Raw genomic sequence first — 18598 nt, 5'->3', positions numbered from 1 at the left:
CCCAGCCCTTTTCCTTTGTGTAACAAGCTGTCATATCTGTTCCGCCTGCTAGGGACGTTTTCCTTTATGACGTAATTTGTAATCAAGTTATGATTTAATTATGTGTATGTGTAATTCTGTGTGATTAGTTAGGTATTTAGTAAATAAATAATTAAACCCAATTTTGTATTGCTGATTCAAATTGTTAGCCAGGGTTTGTGCAGATAACCAAGAATTTACAACTTTCAGATGAGACTGAATTAAGAGGACGATTAATATTGACTGCTATTGATGTAAAATATTACTAGGTCTTTAAGAGTTTATTCGGAAGATAACAGCTCTATAAATATTATGTCGTGGTGCCCGACTCTCTAGTTAATTACATTTACATGATTAGCTCAATCGGGTGATATTAATTACGGAGAAATTATTTTATAGAATAGCATGTCATATCACTTAATCCGGCATAGCCAAAGACGCGACAGTAGACACCCTTTGCCTTGATGACAGCTTTGCACACTCTTGGCATTCTCTAAACCAGCTTCATGAGGAATGATTTTTCAACATTCTTGAAAGAGTTCCCACATATGCGGAGAACTTGTTGGCTGCTTTTCCTTCACCTTGTGGTCCAACTCATCCCAAACTATCTCATTTGGGTTGAGGTCGGGTGATTATGGAGGCCAGGTAGTCTGATGCAGCACTCCATCACTCTCCTTCTTGGTCAAATAGCCCTTACGCATCCTGGAGGTGTGTTTTGGGTTCGTCCTGTTGAAAAACAAATGACAGTCCCACTAAGCGCAAACCAGATGGAATGGTGTATTGCTGCAGAGCGCTGTTGTAGCCAAGCTGGTTAATTGTGCCTTGAATTCTAAATAAATCACAGACAGTGTCACCAGCAATGCACCCTCACACCATCAAACCTCCTCCATGCTTCACGGTGGGAACCACACATGCAAAGATCATCCGTTCACCTACTCTGCGTCTCACAAAGACACGGCGGTTTGAACCAACAATCTCAAATTTGGACTTAAAACTCAAATTTGGATTTAGACCAGAGGACAGATTTCGTCTGGTCTAATGTCCATTGCTCTCTTCTTCTTATTGGTGTCCTATAGTAGTGGTTTCTTTGCAGCAATTCGACCATGAAGGCCTGATTCACGCATCCTCCTCTGAACAGTTGATGTTCTGTTACTTGAACTCTGTGAAGCATTTATTTGGGCTGCAATCTGAGGTGCAGTTAACCTCTAATGAATTTATCCTCTGCAGCAGGGGTAACTCTGGGTCTTCCTTTCCTGTGGCGGTCCTCATGAGAGCCAGGTTTCATCATAGCGCTTGATGGTTTTAATGACTTCACTTGAAGAAACGTTTAAAGTTCTTGACATTTTCTGTATGACTGACCTTCATGTCTTAAAGTAATGATGGACTGTCGTTTCTCTTTGCATATTTGAGCAGTTCTTAACATAATATGGACTTGGTCTTTTACCAAATAGGGCTATCTTCTGTATACCACCCCTACCTTGTTACTGCACAACTGATTGGCTCAATCGCATTAATGAAAGAAATTCCACAAATTACCTTTTAACAAGGCACACTTGTTAAGTGAAATGCATTCCAGGTGATTAATTATTGAAGCTGGTTGAGAGAATGCCAAATGTGTGCAAAGCTGTCACCGAGACAAAAGGTGGCTCTTTGAAGAATCTTGATTTGTTTAACACTTTTTTGGTTACTACATGATTCCGTATGTAGAAAATAGTGAAGATAAAGAAACACTCTCCTTGAACGAGTAGGTGTGTCCAAACTTTTGACTAGTACTATGTATGTGTATGTGTGTGTGACTAGGTGGGCTCGGTGCAGCTGTTGTTTTTTTCTGTTGAAGATTGAATGAATAATAGAATTCAGACTCCCCATCATCTCATTAAATCCTTGTGGTCAGAAGTGATATCATCTCTAATAAATACACTCCAGGGATAGGAGGCTTCAGATATGAGACACAGATTATGAATATGATACCCAGGGTTTCGTAAATGACGATGTTTATCTTACTATGTGTGTGTGTGGCGTGTGTGTGTGTGTATGTGCTTGTACGTGTGTGGGTACGTCAGAGGGTTACATAGGGACAGTGACAGGATTCAATGCCAGCTGCTCCCTACAATGCCCCCCCCATCCCACTACCCCATGTTGCCTCCTTGTCTCCAGTGACGGGCAACACAGTCCCTTTATGCCTCCTGTCCATCATGCACACCCCACATTGGGGAGCCTCTGTCACTAAGGGCTGGACTAGTACTGCTCACTGGCTTTGTTTGGACAGAGGGAAAGAGCGAGAGAGATAGGGAAAGAGAGAGGGGAAGAGAGAGGTAATGAGAGAGAGAGTGAGAGAGAGAGAGAGAGAGAGAGAGAGAGAGGCCCCTCCTCCATGCACACAGTAGAGACAGCCTCTGTCAGCTATTTCCCTACATCTGTCTCTTGGCAACAAAAGATCCCTCACTGCATGCTTCTCACCTACCCGGGATACCCACAGCCATCCGGGGATTAGTTGTTTTGTGCTAGGTGAAAAAATACTGCCCAGGGGTTTTGTTACGGATGATTTCAATCAACAAATCATTGACAGGAATTCAAAGAATCCTCTTATTGTCATGTACACGTTGAAGTGGCACTGACAAGGTTTTAACTACTTTTCAGATATGAAACAGACAATCATAATATCAGTCAAAATATCAAATTCCCAGTTTTGCTACAAACCAACTTAACAAGATGTTTTAAAAATAGGTTATATTTGACAAAACAAGTCCATGACGTAGAGTAAGGCAGAATAGATGGATGCGGTTCAATGCATGATTAATATAATTCACCAATACATTTCTTGGTAGTCCAACAAATATTGCTATCAGGTTGTAAATCACAGCTGGCCTGGTACATTGTTTGCTTCCTCCAGCCATTCGGGATGCACTGTTTCGGTTACAATGACTCAATATGTTCGACAAAAACTGACAAATGTAACCAAGGAATGGAATGTCAATACAATCAAATTAGCAAGGGCAATGGTCACAAGTCAGTCATAATGTGGCTAATGGGCTAGCTTATTTATTTTTGTCCCTATTTATTTAGCAAGCTAAAAACCTGGAGCCTAATGTTTGCTGCTGCTGGGAGGATGTTGTCATTGGACGAGTGGGTAAGTTGACAACTTCCACCCTCCCCCATATCGTTTTTCTGTTATCCACAGTTAGCATATCTCTTAGTTGTCAATCAAATGTATTTGGCATCTATCAAATGGGCGGGTAGGAAGACAAGTTCCCATTCATTTGTTAAAACGTGGGTTGGGACGGGCATGCATTGGTAGGCAAGCTGCAGGGCGAGCAGACTACTATTCCACATTGTTTATGAGTGCAATTCTGACGGCCAACTGACAAAGTTTGAGAGGGTTTATCTACTGTTCCCTCATTAGATTTTAGTTCATCTCGCTTTTGTCACACCCGGACCATAGTTTGCTTTGTATGTTTCTATGTTTTGTTTGGTCAGGGTGTAATCTGAGTGGGCATTCTATGTTGTGTGTCTAGTTTGTCTGTTTCTGTGTTTGGCCTGATATGGTTCTCAATCAGAGGCAGGTGTTAGTCATTGTCTCTGATTGGGAACCATATTTAGGTAGCCTGTTTGGTGTTGGGTTTTGTGGGTGATTGTCCTTATGTCCTTTTTCTGTCATGTGTTACTTAGCACCAGTGTTAGTCTGTTTCGGTTTTCGTATTACGTTTTTGTATTTGATTCGTGTTCACTTTGTTTTCATTAAACATGGATCGCAATAGCCACGCCGCATTTTGGTCTGACTCTCCTTTGCATACAGAAAACCGTGACAGCTTTGGCTAACATTAGTTGTTGATTTTGTTGTTGTTGATGTGCATAGGCAACTGAGGGAGAGTTAGCATTTCATGGTTGTTTGATTGATAGGAACGTAACGTTTCCAAATGTAAGAGGACACCCGTGGGATTTACATATTTGCAAAAATCTATTCAGGTGTATTTATGGCTTTTGGGGAATGATTTCTAATAATCTAAAGTCGGGTGTTGCTACTGCTTCTAAATATACAGTCCAGTTCAAAGTGAATGATGGGAGGCCCGTTTAAGTAGCTGAATTTGTCGCTAGAATCTTTTACCAAGAAAAGTTGCTAGAGGGGTCTGCCTATGTGGTAAATGGCTTATTTGCATATTGGCATTCTCTGAATTTATGAAAATGTGAAAATGAGTGCTTGCTTGTCAGAAAATAACAACAAAGGCATCATATTATTTCTGGGGGTGTATATGAACAAATGTTAATACTATTTCAAGTTGTTAAAATGCTGTGCGTTCCACTTTAACGCCGTGGTTGTCTACAGGAGGTGCTCCCTCTCCTCTTTCTCCTCCTCCTCCTGTTCTAGACAGTGTCTCTGATCACTGCTCGAAGCTCTAGGTGCAGCATGCGGAACGGTGAGGTCCTCCATGACAGGAGCTCCTGTTTCCCAGGCAACAGCCTGTCCTTGAGAAAAGGGTACATTTGGGAGTTTAGGGGCCAGGGCTCTGACAGTCGCTGTCAAAATTCAGGAAGACTACAAATACATTGATATGGATAGTGTAGTGGAGACACGCATACTCCCTAAAATAAACCTATGAATCATAGCATGTTGTGTGTGTGTGTTTATACGTGTTTGTATGTGCTCTGTATGTGTGTGTGTGCGCGCTGTCTGCCCTCCCTTTCCCCTATCCCAGAGGCGCGATACATTTCATTAAGCAAAAAGCATGATTTCATATCCAAGATATTACTGTTCCAGCAAGGGGGAAATGTCATGACCAACTGCTTTATCAACCCCAATTCCCATGTTGTTGGGTGTGTCCTGAGTATTGGCAGGTAAGCTGTTCCCATGGGAGGGGGTGTAAAAGGGTATGTGTCCATGTCCTTTGTCCCCCTCACAGTGACAGGAGAAATTCTGACACGAGATCACTCCTACGTCGTCCCGTTTCCTACTTGTCCCTTACGTCTCAAATTCTCAACAGAGAATTCCCGTTCAAGTGCTGATGGAGGAAGTCCTTTTTTTCTCCCCATCCTGGATCACTGGAACACTCCCAGTACAATAGCCACCATGACTCTCTTAAATCATGGTAGCATGCAGTGCTGAGTGAATCTGCGTTGAATCAGTCTGGGAGATACAGCTATGTGCTTTATGTAACACCATTCACAGTGTGAAGTGTTGCAGTACAAAGCCAGTAGAGATGATGAATACAGTAACTCTTTTTAGCACCTGTCTGAAATGCCTTGTGTGGATAAAGACAGGAGCAGACTCTTGTCCTCCTTACCACTGACAACATCAGTGACTATAATTGGCTGGGGAGGAGTAACACCTAGAGTACCAGTCAAACGTTTGGACACACCTACTCATTCCAGGGTTTTCCTTTATTTTTACTATTTTCTACATTGTAGAATAGTAGTGAAGACATCAACACTATGAAATAACATGTGGAATCATGTAGTAACCAAAAAAGTGTTTTATATTTTAGGTTCTTCAAAGTAGCCACCCTTTGCCTTGATGACAGCTTTGCACACTCTTTGAATTCTTTCAACCAGCTTCATGAGGTAGTCACCTGGAATGCTTTTCCAACAGTCTTGAAGGAGTTCCCACATATTCTGAGTACTTGTTGGCTGCTTTTTCTTCACTCTGCTGTTCAACTCATCCCAAACCATCTTAATTGGTTTGAGGTTGGGTTATTGTGGAGGCCAGGTCATCTGGTGCAGCACTTCATAACTCTCCTTCTTGGTCAAATTTTTATTTATTTGACCTTTATTTAACTAGGCAAGTCAGTTAAGAACAAATTCTTATTTTCAATGACGGCCTAGGAACAGTGGGTTAACTTCTTGCGTCGAGCAATCCCGGATCCGGGATCCTATTTATAGCCTCAAGCCTCATTAGCATAACGCAACGTTAACTATTCATGAAAATCGCAAATGAAATGAAATAAATATATTTGCTCTCAAGCTTAGACTTTTGTTAACAACACTGTCATCTCAGATTTTCAAAATATGCTTTTCAACCATAGCTAAACAAGCATTTGTGTAAGAGTATTGATAGCAAGCATAGCTATAAGCCTAGAATTCAGCCAGCAACATTTTCACAAAAACAAGAAAAGCATTCAAATAAAATAATTTACCTTTGAAGAACTTCGGATGTTTTCAATGAGGAGACTCTCAGTTAGATAGCAAATGTTCAGTTTAAAAAAAAATATTATTTGTGTAGGACAAATCGCTCCGTTTTGTTCACGTTTGGCTATGAAAAAAACCTGTATCCAGTTATAGCCTCAAGCACATTGGCATAACGTAACATTAACTATTTATGAAAATCGCAAAGTAAATGAAATAAATATGCTATCTCTCAAGCTTAGCCTTTTCTTAACAACACTGTCATCTCAGATTTTCAAAATATGCTTTTCAACCATAGCAAAACAAGCATTTGTGTAAGAGTATTGATAGCTAGCGTAGCATTTAGCGTAGCATTTAGCGGACAACATTTTCACAAAAACCAGAAAAGCATTCAAATAAAATCATTTACCTTTGAAGAACGGATGTTTTCAATGAGGAGACTCTCAGTTAGATAGCAAATGTTAAGTTTTTCCTGAAAGATTCTTTGTGTAGGAGAAAAATGCTCCGTTTTGTACATCACTTTTGGCTACCAAAAAAAAACGAGAATTCAGTCACCAAAACGCCGAACTTTTTTCCAAATTAACTCCATAATATCGACTGAAACATGGCAAACGTTGTTTAGAATCATTTCTCAAGGTGTTTTTCACATATCTCTTCATTGATATATTGTTCGTGGAAGTCTGCTTTCTTCTCTGAATTAAATGGAAAAATACTTGCAGCTGAGGTTTACGCACCAATTTCGACGCAGGACACCGGGCGGACACCTGGTAAATGTGGTCTCTTATGGTCAATCTTCCAATGATATGCCTACAAATACTTCACAATGCTGCAGACACCTTGGGGAAACGGCAGAAATTGTGGGCTCTCTCCTTGCGCATTCACAGCCATATAAGGAGACATTGGAAAACAGTGATTCAAAATTTTTGCTCATTTCCTGTTTGAAGTTTCATCTTGGTTTCGCCTGTAGCATCAGTTCTGTGGCACTCACAGATAATATCTTTGCAGTTTTGGAAACGTCAGAGTGTTTTCTTTCCAAAGCTGTCAATTATATGCATAGTCGAGCATCTTTTCGTGACAAAATATCTTGTTTAAAACGGGAACGTTTTTCTATCCAAAAATGAAATACTGCCCCTAGAGTTCAAAGAGGTTAACTGCCTGTTCAGTGGCAGAACGACAGATTCGTACCTTGTCAGCTCGGGGGTTTGAACTTGCAACCTTCTGGTTACTAGTCCAACTCTCTAACCACTAGGCTGCCCCAAATATCCCTTAAGGAGCCTGGAGGTTTGTTTTGGGTTATTGTCCTGTTGAAAAACAAATGATAGTCCCACTAAACCAAAACCAGATGGGATGGTGTATCGCTGTAGAATTCTGTGGTAGCCATGCAGGCTAAGTATGCCTTGAATTCTAAATAAATCACAGACAGTGTCACCAGCAAAGCACCCCAACACCATCACACCTGCTCCTACATGCTTCACGGTGGGAACCAGACATCTGGAGATTATCCGTTCACCTACTCTGCGTCTCACAAAGACACGGCGGTTGGAAACAAAAATGTCAAATTTGGACTCATCAGACCAAAGGACAGGTTTCCTCTGGTCTAATGTACATTGCTTGTGTTTCTTGGCCCAAGCAAGTCTATTCTTCTTATTGATGTCCTATAGTAGTGGTTTCTTTGCAGCAATTTTACCATGAAGGCCTGATTCACGCATCCTCTTCTGAACAGTTGATGTTGAGATGTGTCTGTTACTTGAACTCTGTGAAGCATTTATTTGGACTGCCATCTGATGTGCAGTTATTTGCCAATTTCTGATGCTGGTAACTCTAATGAACTTATCATTTGCAGCAGAGGTAACTCTGGGTCTTCCATTCCTGTGGAGGATTGACTGACCTTCATGTCTTAAAGAAATGATGGACTGTTGTTTCTCTTTGCTTATTTAAGCTGTTCTTGCCATAATTTGGACATGTTTTTTTCCAAATAGGGCTATCTTCCGTTTACCAACCCTACCTTGTCACTACACAACTGATTGGCTCAAACACATTAAGAAGGAAATAAATTACACAAATTAAGTTTTAACAAGTCACATCTGTTAATTGAAATGCATTCCAGGTGCCTACCTCATGAATCTGGTTGAGAGAATGCCAAGAGTGTGCAATGCTGTCATCAAGACAAAAGGTGGCTACTTTGAAGAATCTCAAATCTCAAATATATTTTGATTTGTTTAACACTTTTTTGGTTACTACATGATTCCATATGTATTATTTCATAGTTGTGATGTCTTCACTATTATTCTACAATGTAGAAAATAGTAGAAATAAAGAAAAATCCTTGAATGACTAGGTGTGTCCAAACTTTTGACTGGTACTATACATTCCACTTGACGTACCATTGTGTAACTTCACCAGAAAGCATGATTTAGCAACTGAGGATCTATGTGTCAAGTATGGGTTTTTGTGTGCTTGACAACGGTCATCTCTACAGGCAATTAAATGCTGTATGTATCTTCCTATTTTGCTATTTCTTGTGATCATCCTAATTATCAGTAGGGAGATAAGGTGAGTTTCAGAGGTAGCTCCTGTGACTGCAGGCAGGAGATGTAGCAGGTTGAGGTTGACAGGGCATCTTTAATGGAGATTAATTATTTTACAGGGGTCTGCCTGACTCTCTCAGGCCACACCCCAACCATCTGCAGCCTCATATACCGAGGCCGGGGCTCGAGGGTCTACCTCCAACCTGATTGGCCCCCTGGACCCTCCAGAGAGCAAGCTGTCAAGTGATCTGCCTGCATGAAATGACCCTTCACAATTTTTTGTGTCGGCACAAATGCCTGTAATTTTACCATACCCCATTTCAGTTTTTATTCTCAGTGTGGAAAAAAATGAGGAAGGGGAAAAAAAGCAGCAGTGAAAATTCCAGACATTATTACTGTGCTGCATGTATGTCTCCAGAGATTCTTGCCTTTCATCTTTCCCCCATTCTATTGACACATGGTAGTTATCAGACACTATGGAAATACTGTGGTTAAGACACTTTTCCCTTTGCTGATTATACATTTTGGCCGTATTTATGACCTGATAATCATTACAACTGCGTGGTGTTCCAACTCAAGGAACACTATGGATATGTCGTTTGAATGAGAACGATAATGTTTGCCACATGTGACAATAAGGTATGGGGAGAGGGTCTAAGTGTGTAGAGGTGTTTGTTGGTTTCTTTACGTGTAATGAATGGGGATAATGAATGAGGACGTTGGGTTTCTGGAAATAACTTTACTGCCGTTATCAGGTTACGACATTTTTAATCCATCAGAAGATTATTTTTAGTGAGCTACTATGTTGACCTGGCCCATGTGCCTTTTGTCCTTGAATGCTAACCCATACCACAGTTATACTGGGGGTTGTTTTGTGCCGTACTCATGTACTCTGTGCCCCAGTGAGAGAAACCTCTGATACCAAGACTGGGGTACAGAGTACATCTGAGCCTGGTATTTGGCACCTAGGAGATGTATAGTTAGCTGAAATTGTCCTCTGGGCTGTGGCCAGGGGTTGTTTATAAATGCATTCTGTCAGCATTGTGTGTGCGTGTGTGTGTGTTGGGACATGTGCCGGCTTTCTAGTCTGTATTGTGAGCCTGGGCCCTCCCCTCTCCAGCTGTTGAGAGGCCATTTCCCAGGTGTCACACGTTTCCTACTAATCTCCCACTCACACGGGCTCCGCCGTAGCACCTAATCTGTCTCCATGGCGCCCGCTGGGTGGATTTGGGTTGGATGCTGTCTGAGGAGAGCTCACTGACAACTGTAGAGGAACATAGCTTAGAGCAGAGGCACTGACAATGACTCACCTCCCACCTGCCAGATCCTTCTGCAGATACACACACTCACACACACATTCATGCATAATTAATACACAATGACAACATAGACTTACATACATGTGCAGTCTTCACACACATAGAATGTAAGATGAAAGCAGCCATCACTCACTGGGCCTTGAGGGGACTGCACAACCAGTGAAGGCTGCTGGTCTGACCCCAGCCTCTGAATCACTGTGAAGTCCAGCCCTCTCCTCTCCTTATTAGTTGCAAGTGGGCGTCCAACTTACTCACACAGGAAGTGTTCCTGTCCTGTCCAGGAAATGGAGAGAAGCTTAATTTACGTCCAGTAGGTCATTGGTCAACCTCACACCCTGCTCCCCAGTGCGAGGCACACCGAGATACAGGCACGCTAATTGCATCAGACAGGGAAACCTAGAGAGGGAAATTAATATCTAATTTGTGCCTGTGTGTGGGGTGAAGCGAATGCCAGTCGTCTAATTGCTTTCACACCTCCTTGATTGAATTAGCTGGCGCGGCCCGGGCCCTAATTGAATTCTGGGGCCCTGTGTGTCACTGCTCAGCCAAATAGAAGTGTGTTCCCTAAGGAAGGGTCGGCATGAAGGGGACAGACTGGCTTTACCTACACCCCCTACCTACAATATGGATGCTCTCCTTAGGTTAACTTGTGGCCATGGCTTGCACAGCTGGCTGGCCCATCACAAGGTTAGCTCCTCATCACAGAGTAAACCACTGCAGAGCAAACATCTCAGGATTCAGAACAGTACAAGTGTATTCACTGTCCATATTATAGCTAACCGTTTTTGCTCTTCTAATTTGGATCCGATTTGCTCCTTCATCGGACAGTGAGTATGTTACAAAACTGCCCCTCTCTCTTTATGGTCTATCCTTATTAAGGGATAACATTTGATCTATTTTTCCCAGTGATCCAAATTGTTTATACAGAAGACAGACAGTAAACACAGAACAGAAGTGCCATGACGACCAAGCCCATCGCTCCCTACAGTGGCCCTCTCTCTCTGTGACAATAGAAAACGTCCACACAGAGAAGCCCTGTGACTCTGCCCATTTTCACAGCTTTCAGCACTTTTTTTTCTGCTGCGCTAACAAAACCTCACACCTCCAGTTCTTTCCCCTCCAGCCTTTTGTCTTTCACACTCACACGTAATGAACACTCACACACGCACGTACGCACACACACGCACACACACCTTACCCCTTTCTGTCCCTTGTCTCTTTTTGAATGCTGCTTTCATTAAATTCAGCATTTTTGGGGGCTGGTTTTGAAGCAGCTGAATAGGAGGAATGGGGAAACAGGAGAGGGCGTGGGGGGTGTGGACAAAGGACCTCTCTGTCGGGCGGGGTTGTTGGGGGACGGGGACGGGGACGAGAGAGGTGTGGAACAGGTCATGGGTTTCCCTCAATAGACATGCCTTTGGCTGGATTAGTGGCTGCTATCAGCCAGATGATTCCCTGGCCATGGTAAGGCACTGCACAGCTCAGACAGCCATGATGGAAATGTCAAATGCCCAGCCTTTGTTTGGGTTCTTCCTGACTGTCTGGGCACACCGATTTGCTGCTGTGCTGCCTGCATATATTTCTGTCTGTGTGTGTGTGCGTCTGTGCGTTTTTTACATGTACTGTATGTGTCTGTACGTGCACGTGTGTGTGTTGTGTGTGTCTGTTCAAACTGAGCTGGAGAAGCCAGATGCACTGTCAGCTCAGAATGCTTCCAGTAGAGTGGCTGGCTTCATCATCAGCACTGCCACTGAAAACAATGGAGCCCCACCTTTTCACACAGACTAGGCTGGATACACTGGCTTTGAGCTGCAGGTTCTCTCTTTCAATGAACATAAATTTGCCTGGCTGAAACTTCCCGGAAGCCTTTGAAACAACCAGCAAATTACCTGCTGTAAAACCTGACTGGCTCCATGGCACGGAGGACTCACCTCTCACAATACCCTTTTTATACAGTGAGTCAACAGTACTCCCAAATCAATTATTTATGTCAGGATGTGTTATTAAAGTTCATAACACAGACAGAAAGGGTTGGGCTCTCGCCAGTCACTGAGTTGCCTCTGCTCTGGAGAACAGCAGTCATTGAGATGTGACAGCCAAGCCTTTCCTCTCTTGGCGTGTGCCTGGAACCACTTTGAGGTGATCTGGACCCTTTGACACAGCTGACACTAAATTAAATCTGAAGTGTTTATAAATTCCATTAGACTGTTTCTGTGCGCCTTTTCTACTTGACTTAATGCAGCGTTTCATCACTTCTGTCAAAATCCAGAAAGCTGAGAAAACGTGCTTATTTATTTAAGGATATTAATAGAGACATATATTTAAAAAGAATCTAAGGAGGGAAAATAAAACTGCAGCAATGAATATTCCCCTCATTATTACCTCCCCTCGCCTGAGGGGTCTGAAGCGGCATCATAATAAGGCTATAGCCATTGCATGTTGACTGAGCGAGTTGAGGGAGATTGTGATCAAACAGCTCAACACTACCAATCTGAGTGAGGAGGGAATCAAAGTGCTGATCTGCTTTTTAATCAGAGCTATGTACTCGTCCGCAGGCTACATCTGACACCGAGCAGCTCCCCAGCCCTCCAACACAGCCTCTTGAAAGACTGGTGGAATCCCCCCCCCCCCCAAAAAAAAAGAATATAAGGCCCTGGTGGTGACAAGCTGAGCCCCACATCTAACACAGCCTGGTCTGTCTGTTTCTCTGTCTGTCAGTCTGTCTGTGTCTTTGTCTGTCAGTCTCTCTGTCTCTCTGTCTCTGTCATGGATGCTACAGGACAGTAGGAACAATAAAGACAGAAAAAGCGATACCTGGCCATATCTGGCTACCAAACAATAGACAATAGGCCTAGTTGTTGACACTGTTCCCCCTTCCCAACTCCCTCTTCCATATAAAACATGCTCGCCCTAAACACCCATTACTCAATCCTAAGCCCCGCCTACTGCCTTCTGTCTTTCTCTTCTTCTCTCCTCTGCTCCACCTCTTCTCTTTTCCCTCTCGCTGGCTCTTTCTGCTATTTTCTTTGGTGGCGCTCCTCTGAGCTCTTCACTGCCATAGACCACTGTGTTCTTTAGTCTCAGTCCCAATCCACAGATCTGTAGCTGGGGCCTCATTCAGTGACTCTGGTGACTGGCAGTGTGAATGTGCCGGCCTCATGTTTCACTCTGTACCAGGTCGCTTTACCCCATCAATCACAGGAGAAGAAAAATATATTGAGACTAATATTTAATGAAGAGCTTGATCAGATTTCCTCCGTTTTATCCCCAATACTGCTTCCTGTGACTGATGTTTATGACAATGATCTTTCCACAGGATGCATCAGCCTCACTGAAAATGTTGCTCTGTTTGTGTGACACTTTTTTCTACGGAATCTGAGTTTGATGGGCCAGAGCCAGGGATTGGGCTACTGAAGCACAGCAGTGCTCTAGTGTCTGCAGCAGTTTTGGACAGAGGATGATCATTGAGATGTGTTTTCCAGGGAATTTGTGGGGAGTTGGGATTGGAAAAGAGCAGTAATCCTGCTCCAGCATGGTGTTCCAGCATGGTGCTCCAGCATGGTCACTGGAAACTGGTATCTGTCTTCCTAGTATAAACAGTGGGATTGAACCCAGACTTATCCTGCCTTGTGATTTGACCTTCTCCAAATAAAGTTCCAGCTGCAGACGTTTCCATATGACACACACTTTAATCCAGCTGTAATTGGCAGCTCAGACCAGGGATGATAGGGAAATGACGGTTTTATTATTCCTAGATATGGAACATAGTGAGAGTTTGTGAGATGGGTTATGGTGCAGAGTATTCAACAGGATAAGGATCCCTCCAGATGTTTTTTTTTATTTTTTATATAATCCCAGTGTTACATAATGTATCACAGCATAGCTCTCAGGTAGCATTGGCATAAGGACATTCATAACTGTGTGAAGGTCATTCATAAGTGTGGCACCTCCTGTGTGTGAATTGTTCATGCGTGACTTTAGCTCGTAGCGAGTCCCCACACTACTCCATTTCCTCCTTTTACGGATGGGGAGACAGGGAGGGAGGTGGGTGGTGATTATCTCAAGCTATACCAACCTCAGCTGGTTTGGCCCCAGTACAAAAACAGCTCTTGACATGGTCCTTGAGCAGGGGCTGCTGTGCATTCTGGGAAGGGTTCCACTGTGTGTGTGTGTGTGTGTGTGTGTGTGTGTGTGTGTGTGTGTGTGTGTGTGTGTGTGTGTGTGTGTGTGTGTGTGTGTGTGTGTGTGTGTGTGTGTGTGTGTGTGTGTGTGGCGGGAGAGGGGGCAGGAGTGGGGGGTAACTGAGGTAAGGATGAAGAGGATATCAGGGAGAGTGAGTTTCACTGTAAATGGTAGTGCTTGACTTTTTTTTTTTCTACATGCGTACCCATACACACACACACACACACACACACACACACACACACACACACACACACACACACACACACACACACACACACACACGCACAGTAGTGTGTGATTACCACCCCTAAACATGGCTGTTTTCCTGCCACTCTCCCAGCAAGAGTAGAGGACTTTTAAAGAGCCCTTAACAGGAAGTAGACCACTCCAGAGTGTCTCAGGCAATTAGTGTGCTGTGAGCACGCTGAATAGTTAAAAGTTAAACACAGTACTGTACATGTTATGTTACCCTCACATGCGAGCAGGATGCACTAATGTGTATTTATGCTCAACTGTGATCTGTGTTTGTCTCTTTTGCATTGTGGTCTCTGGACGACATGTCTAGTAAAGTGAGATGAAGCCAAACAGGGAATAAAACTGACCAAACATGAAATACAGTATGTAAATGGGGATATGTTCATATCTCATCTCTCCCTCTCTTCTGTTTTTATCCCAGCTTGTCCATCGGGCTTCTTCAAGCCTATACAGGGTGATGTATCCTGCATGCAGTGTCCAATCAACAGCCGCACCACCAACGAAGGAGCCACTAACTGTGTGTGCCGCAACGGTTACTATCGCACTGACTCAGATCCCTTCCAGATGCCCTGCACAAGTATGTACTATCGACCAACACACACACACACACACACACACACACACACACACAAACACACTCTTTTAATTTCACACCCTGGTCCTGAGGAACTGAGAGGAATCAAAGATCAAAGGACACCAGAGCCTCTCTGAGCAGAAACAGAGGAGGCTTGTCAGAGAGCAGTCCCTCACATACACCCAGCACTGCCAACAGGTCTGGCCCAAAACACATAGGCCAGCCTACCCACCTCACATCACAGATCCCTGCTGCCCTCAGCCAGAGCAGAGGTTACTGGGCCAGGCCATGCAGCATTGTAGTGGGACAGACAGGGAGAATAGACTAGGCCTAGATTCCTCTTGTCATGCCAATGAAGCCATTTGAATTTGTGGTTAACGGAGGGTCTAAGAAAAGAGAAAGAGAACACAGGCGGGATAAAGATTAAGGGGAAGACATGAACCCAGAGAGGGAGAGAGGAATATGCAGTATATATAGTGTGTAGAGAGAGAGAGAGAGAGAGAGAGAGAGAGAGAGAGAGAGAGAGAGAGAGAGAGAGAGAGAGAGAGAGAGAGAGAGAGAGAGAGAGAGAGAGAGAGAGAGAGAGAGAGAGCTCCTTTCATAACCGTGGCAGATTTTTTTTCTCCTTCCCTCCTCTGTGAAAGGGAGAGGGACAGAAATATTTGAGCGCCTCTAACAAAGGAGATTTGCATAAGCCCGGCTCTGGGAACAGAGCAGCTGTTGTGAATGAGAAAGCAGCGTCACGTCGCTGGTATTAAACGCAGCGGGCCCGGGATGATTAAAAGAGGGAAACGGGCCCATCTGAGTGGCCCTCAAGCTAACAGGGGCCATTAGCCGCCCATTCCAGCCCTCCCCAGGCAAGAGACGATGTTTAGGAGGCTGTTTTGAGAGAGAGAGAGAGAGAGAGAGAGAGAGAGAGAGAGAGAGACACACATAGGGCTTCAATGGGCATTGCTCCAGGCCTGGAGGTCTGTTAATGGGAGCCAATTAAAAGGGCGGTTAAATAAGTGATCAATTCAGGTTTACGACTTTATGGGCAAGAGGAATTTTGTTGTTTATCTCATTAGCCCTGGAGAGGGCATCCTCCCTAATTAGCTGCACATGCCCGTAAAAGATAAACAGTACTCATTGTGTGTTTGTTTGGGCTGTCAGTCAAATGTGATGCCATGGGGAATGTTACTTTCAACCAATAATGCCTCTATAAGTTGTGGTTGTGTATGAGCAACAGTCACTTTCCCTGTCCTGCAGTACATATGATGCTCTGCTATACATAACCAACAGATTGATACAAATATGTGACAACATGGACTTGAAAAGTCATCCTATCTTCATGTTGATGTCCAGTGTGTTTAAATGGGCTTCCTGGGGGAAGGATTTAGTTGAGCATACCAGGCAAAGACCTCAAAGAGACTGTACTGTATTTGTAGGAGTGTGGGTTCTCTCTCCTCCAGTGAAAGGGTTATTTGAGTAGGGTGATACTAGTTCTGGTATTCCTACCCTCAAGAACTCCAAGGACACAGGAAACCTAATTCCCCTGCCAACATCTGAATTAAATGTCATGAAGTAGATATTTTGAACTAACTAGAGTACATTGAGTCCATTAGTTTTTCTTACACCTTAAATCTGTAGACAAACCACACTCCACATACACTATATATACAAAAGTACGGATACCACATCAAATTAGTGGATTCGGCTATTTCAGCCACACCCGTTGCTGCCAGGTGTATAAAATAGAGCACACAGCCATGCAATCTTCATAGACAAACATTGGCAGTAGAATGGGCTTACTGAAGAGCTCAGTGACTTTCAACATGGCACTGTCATAGGATGCCACCTTACCAACAAGTCAGTTCGTAAAAGTTCTGCCTTGCAGGAGCTGCCCTGATCAGCTGTAAGTGTTGTTATTGTGAAGTGGAAACATCTAGGAGCAAAAATGGCACAGCCGCAAAGTGGTAGGCCACACAAGCTCACAGAACGGTACCGCCGGGTGCTGAAGCGCATAGCACGTCTGTCCTCAGTTGCAGCACTCACTACTGCGTTCCAAACTGCCTCTGGAAGCAACGTCAGCACAGTAACAGTTTGTCTGGAGCTTCATGAAATGGGTTTCCATGGCCGAGCAGCCGCACACAAGCCTAAGGTCACCATGCGCAATGCCAAGCGTCGGCTGGAGTGGTGTAAAGCTCGCCGCCATTAGACTCTGCAGCAGTGGAAACGCATTCTCTAGAGTGATGAATCAGGCTTCACCATCTGGCAGTCCAACGGATGAATCTGCATTTGGCAGATGCCAGGAGAACACTACCTGCCAGAATGCATAGTGCCAACTGTAATGTTTGGTGGATGAATAATGGTCTGGGGCTGTTTTTATGGTGGGGCTAGGCCCCTTAGTTCCAGTGAAGGGAAATCCTACAGCATACAATGACATTCTAGACGATTCTGTGCATCCAACTTTGTGGCAACAGTTTGGGGAAGGCCCTTTCCTGTTTAGTATGGCAATGCCCCCATGCATAAATCGAGGTCCTACAGAAATGGTTTGTCGAGATCAGTCTGGAAGAATTTGACTGGTCTGCACAGAGCCCTGACCTAAACCCCATCAAACACCTTTGGGATGACTTGGAACGCCGACTGTGAGCCAGGCCTAATCATCCAACATCAGTGGCTGAATGGAAGCAAGTCTCAACAGACATGTTCCAACATCTAGTGGAAAGCCTTCCCAGAAGAGTGGAGGCTGTTATAGCAGCAAAGGGGGGACCAAACTTCAAATGAATGCCCATGATTTAGGAATGAAATGTTTCCAACGAGCAGGCGACCACATTCTTTTGGTCATGTAGTGTATGAGACCACTGTAAATGCTTCTCACATTCCAAACAGAAACCATCTCAGTTGACTGTCTATTGTCTGTGTGTTTCCAGCGGTGCCATCGGCTCCTCAGAACGTTCTGTCTATCGTGAATGAGACGTCTCTTATATTGGAGTGGCAGCCTCCTAGGGAGTCAGGTGGCCGTGAGGACGTGGTCTTCAACATCATCTGTAAGAGCTGTGGAGGGGGCCGGGGAGGCTGCACGCGCTGTGGGGACAATGTCCAGTTTGTACCCCGCCAGCTGGGTCTGACAGAGCCACGTGTTTACATCAGTGACCTGCTGGCGCACACACAGTACACCTTCGAGGTGCAGGCCGTCAATGGGGTCTCCGAGCAGAGCCCCTACTCACCACAGTACTCCTCCGTCAACATCACAACCAACCAGGCTGGTGAGTACACTCTTCCTTATGCTCTCTATGTCTCTCTCGCAGGCACACACACACACACGCACAATGACGCAGTTTCATATTCCTCTCGTGTGGAGTAAGTATGCATATTTGTTCTTAAACGGGAGTGAGAGGATTGTTGATGACATCACAGGCAGGGTTTGATGGCCTGTTGGTCCTCAGAGTGTGACCTCATCAGGGGTCTCAGACAGAGTAACTCAGCTTAGTGAGCACGACACTCCCTCCTGTCTCCCCTGATTGCTGCGTGGTGATTACAGTCCTAACATCTCAGGCCTTTGCTTCATCCAGCCACTCAGTTCTAGTGTTACTTATTAAGTTTATGAAGTCTTTGGTAAT

At 44.2% G+C, this 18598-nt stretch overlaps 1 protein-coding gene across 4 annotated transcripts in view; it reads left to right on the top strand.

Moving 5' to 3' along the window:
- The window catches only part of LOC135542039 (ephrin type-B receptor 2), a 156165-nt gene that overhangs the window by 100334 nt on the left and 37233 nt on the right, over positions 1-18598 (top strand). For all 4 annotated transcript variants that reach the window (XM_064968625.1, XM_064968626.1, XM_064968624.1 and 1 more), the window contains exons 4-5: positions 14844-14999; positions 17909-18244. In XM_064968625.1, coding sequence (XP_064824697.1) covers positions 14844-14999; positions 17909-18244 — 492 coding nt within the window. The remainder of the gene's footprint in view (positions 1-14843; positions 15000-17908; positions 18245-18598) is intronic.

Source organism: Oncorhynchus masou, chromosome 6 (assembly GCF_036934945.1).
Source record: "Oncorhynchus masou masou isolate Uvic2021 chromosome 6, UVic_Omas_1.1, whole genome shotgun sequence".
Classification (NCBI taxonomy): Eukaryota; Metazoa; Chordata; class Actinopteri; order Salmoniformes; family Salmonidae; genus Oncorhynchus; species Oncorhynchus masou.
The sequence above is the reverse complement of the archived record's forward strand: the minus strand, read 5'-3'. Positions and strand labels throughout refer to the sequence as shown.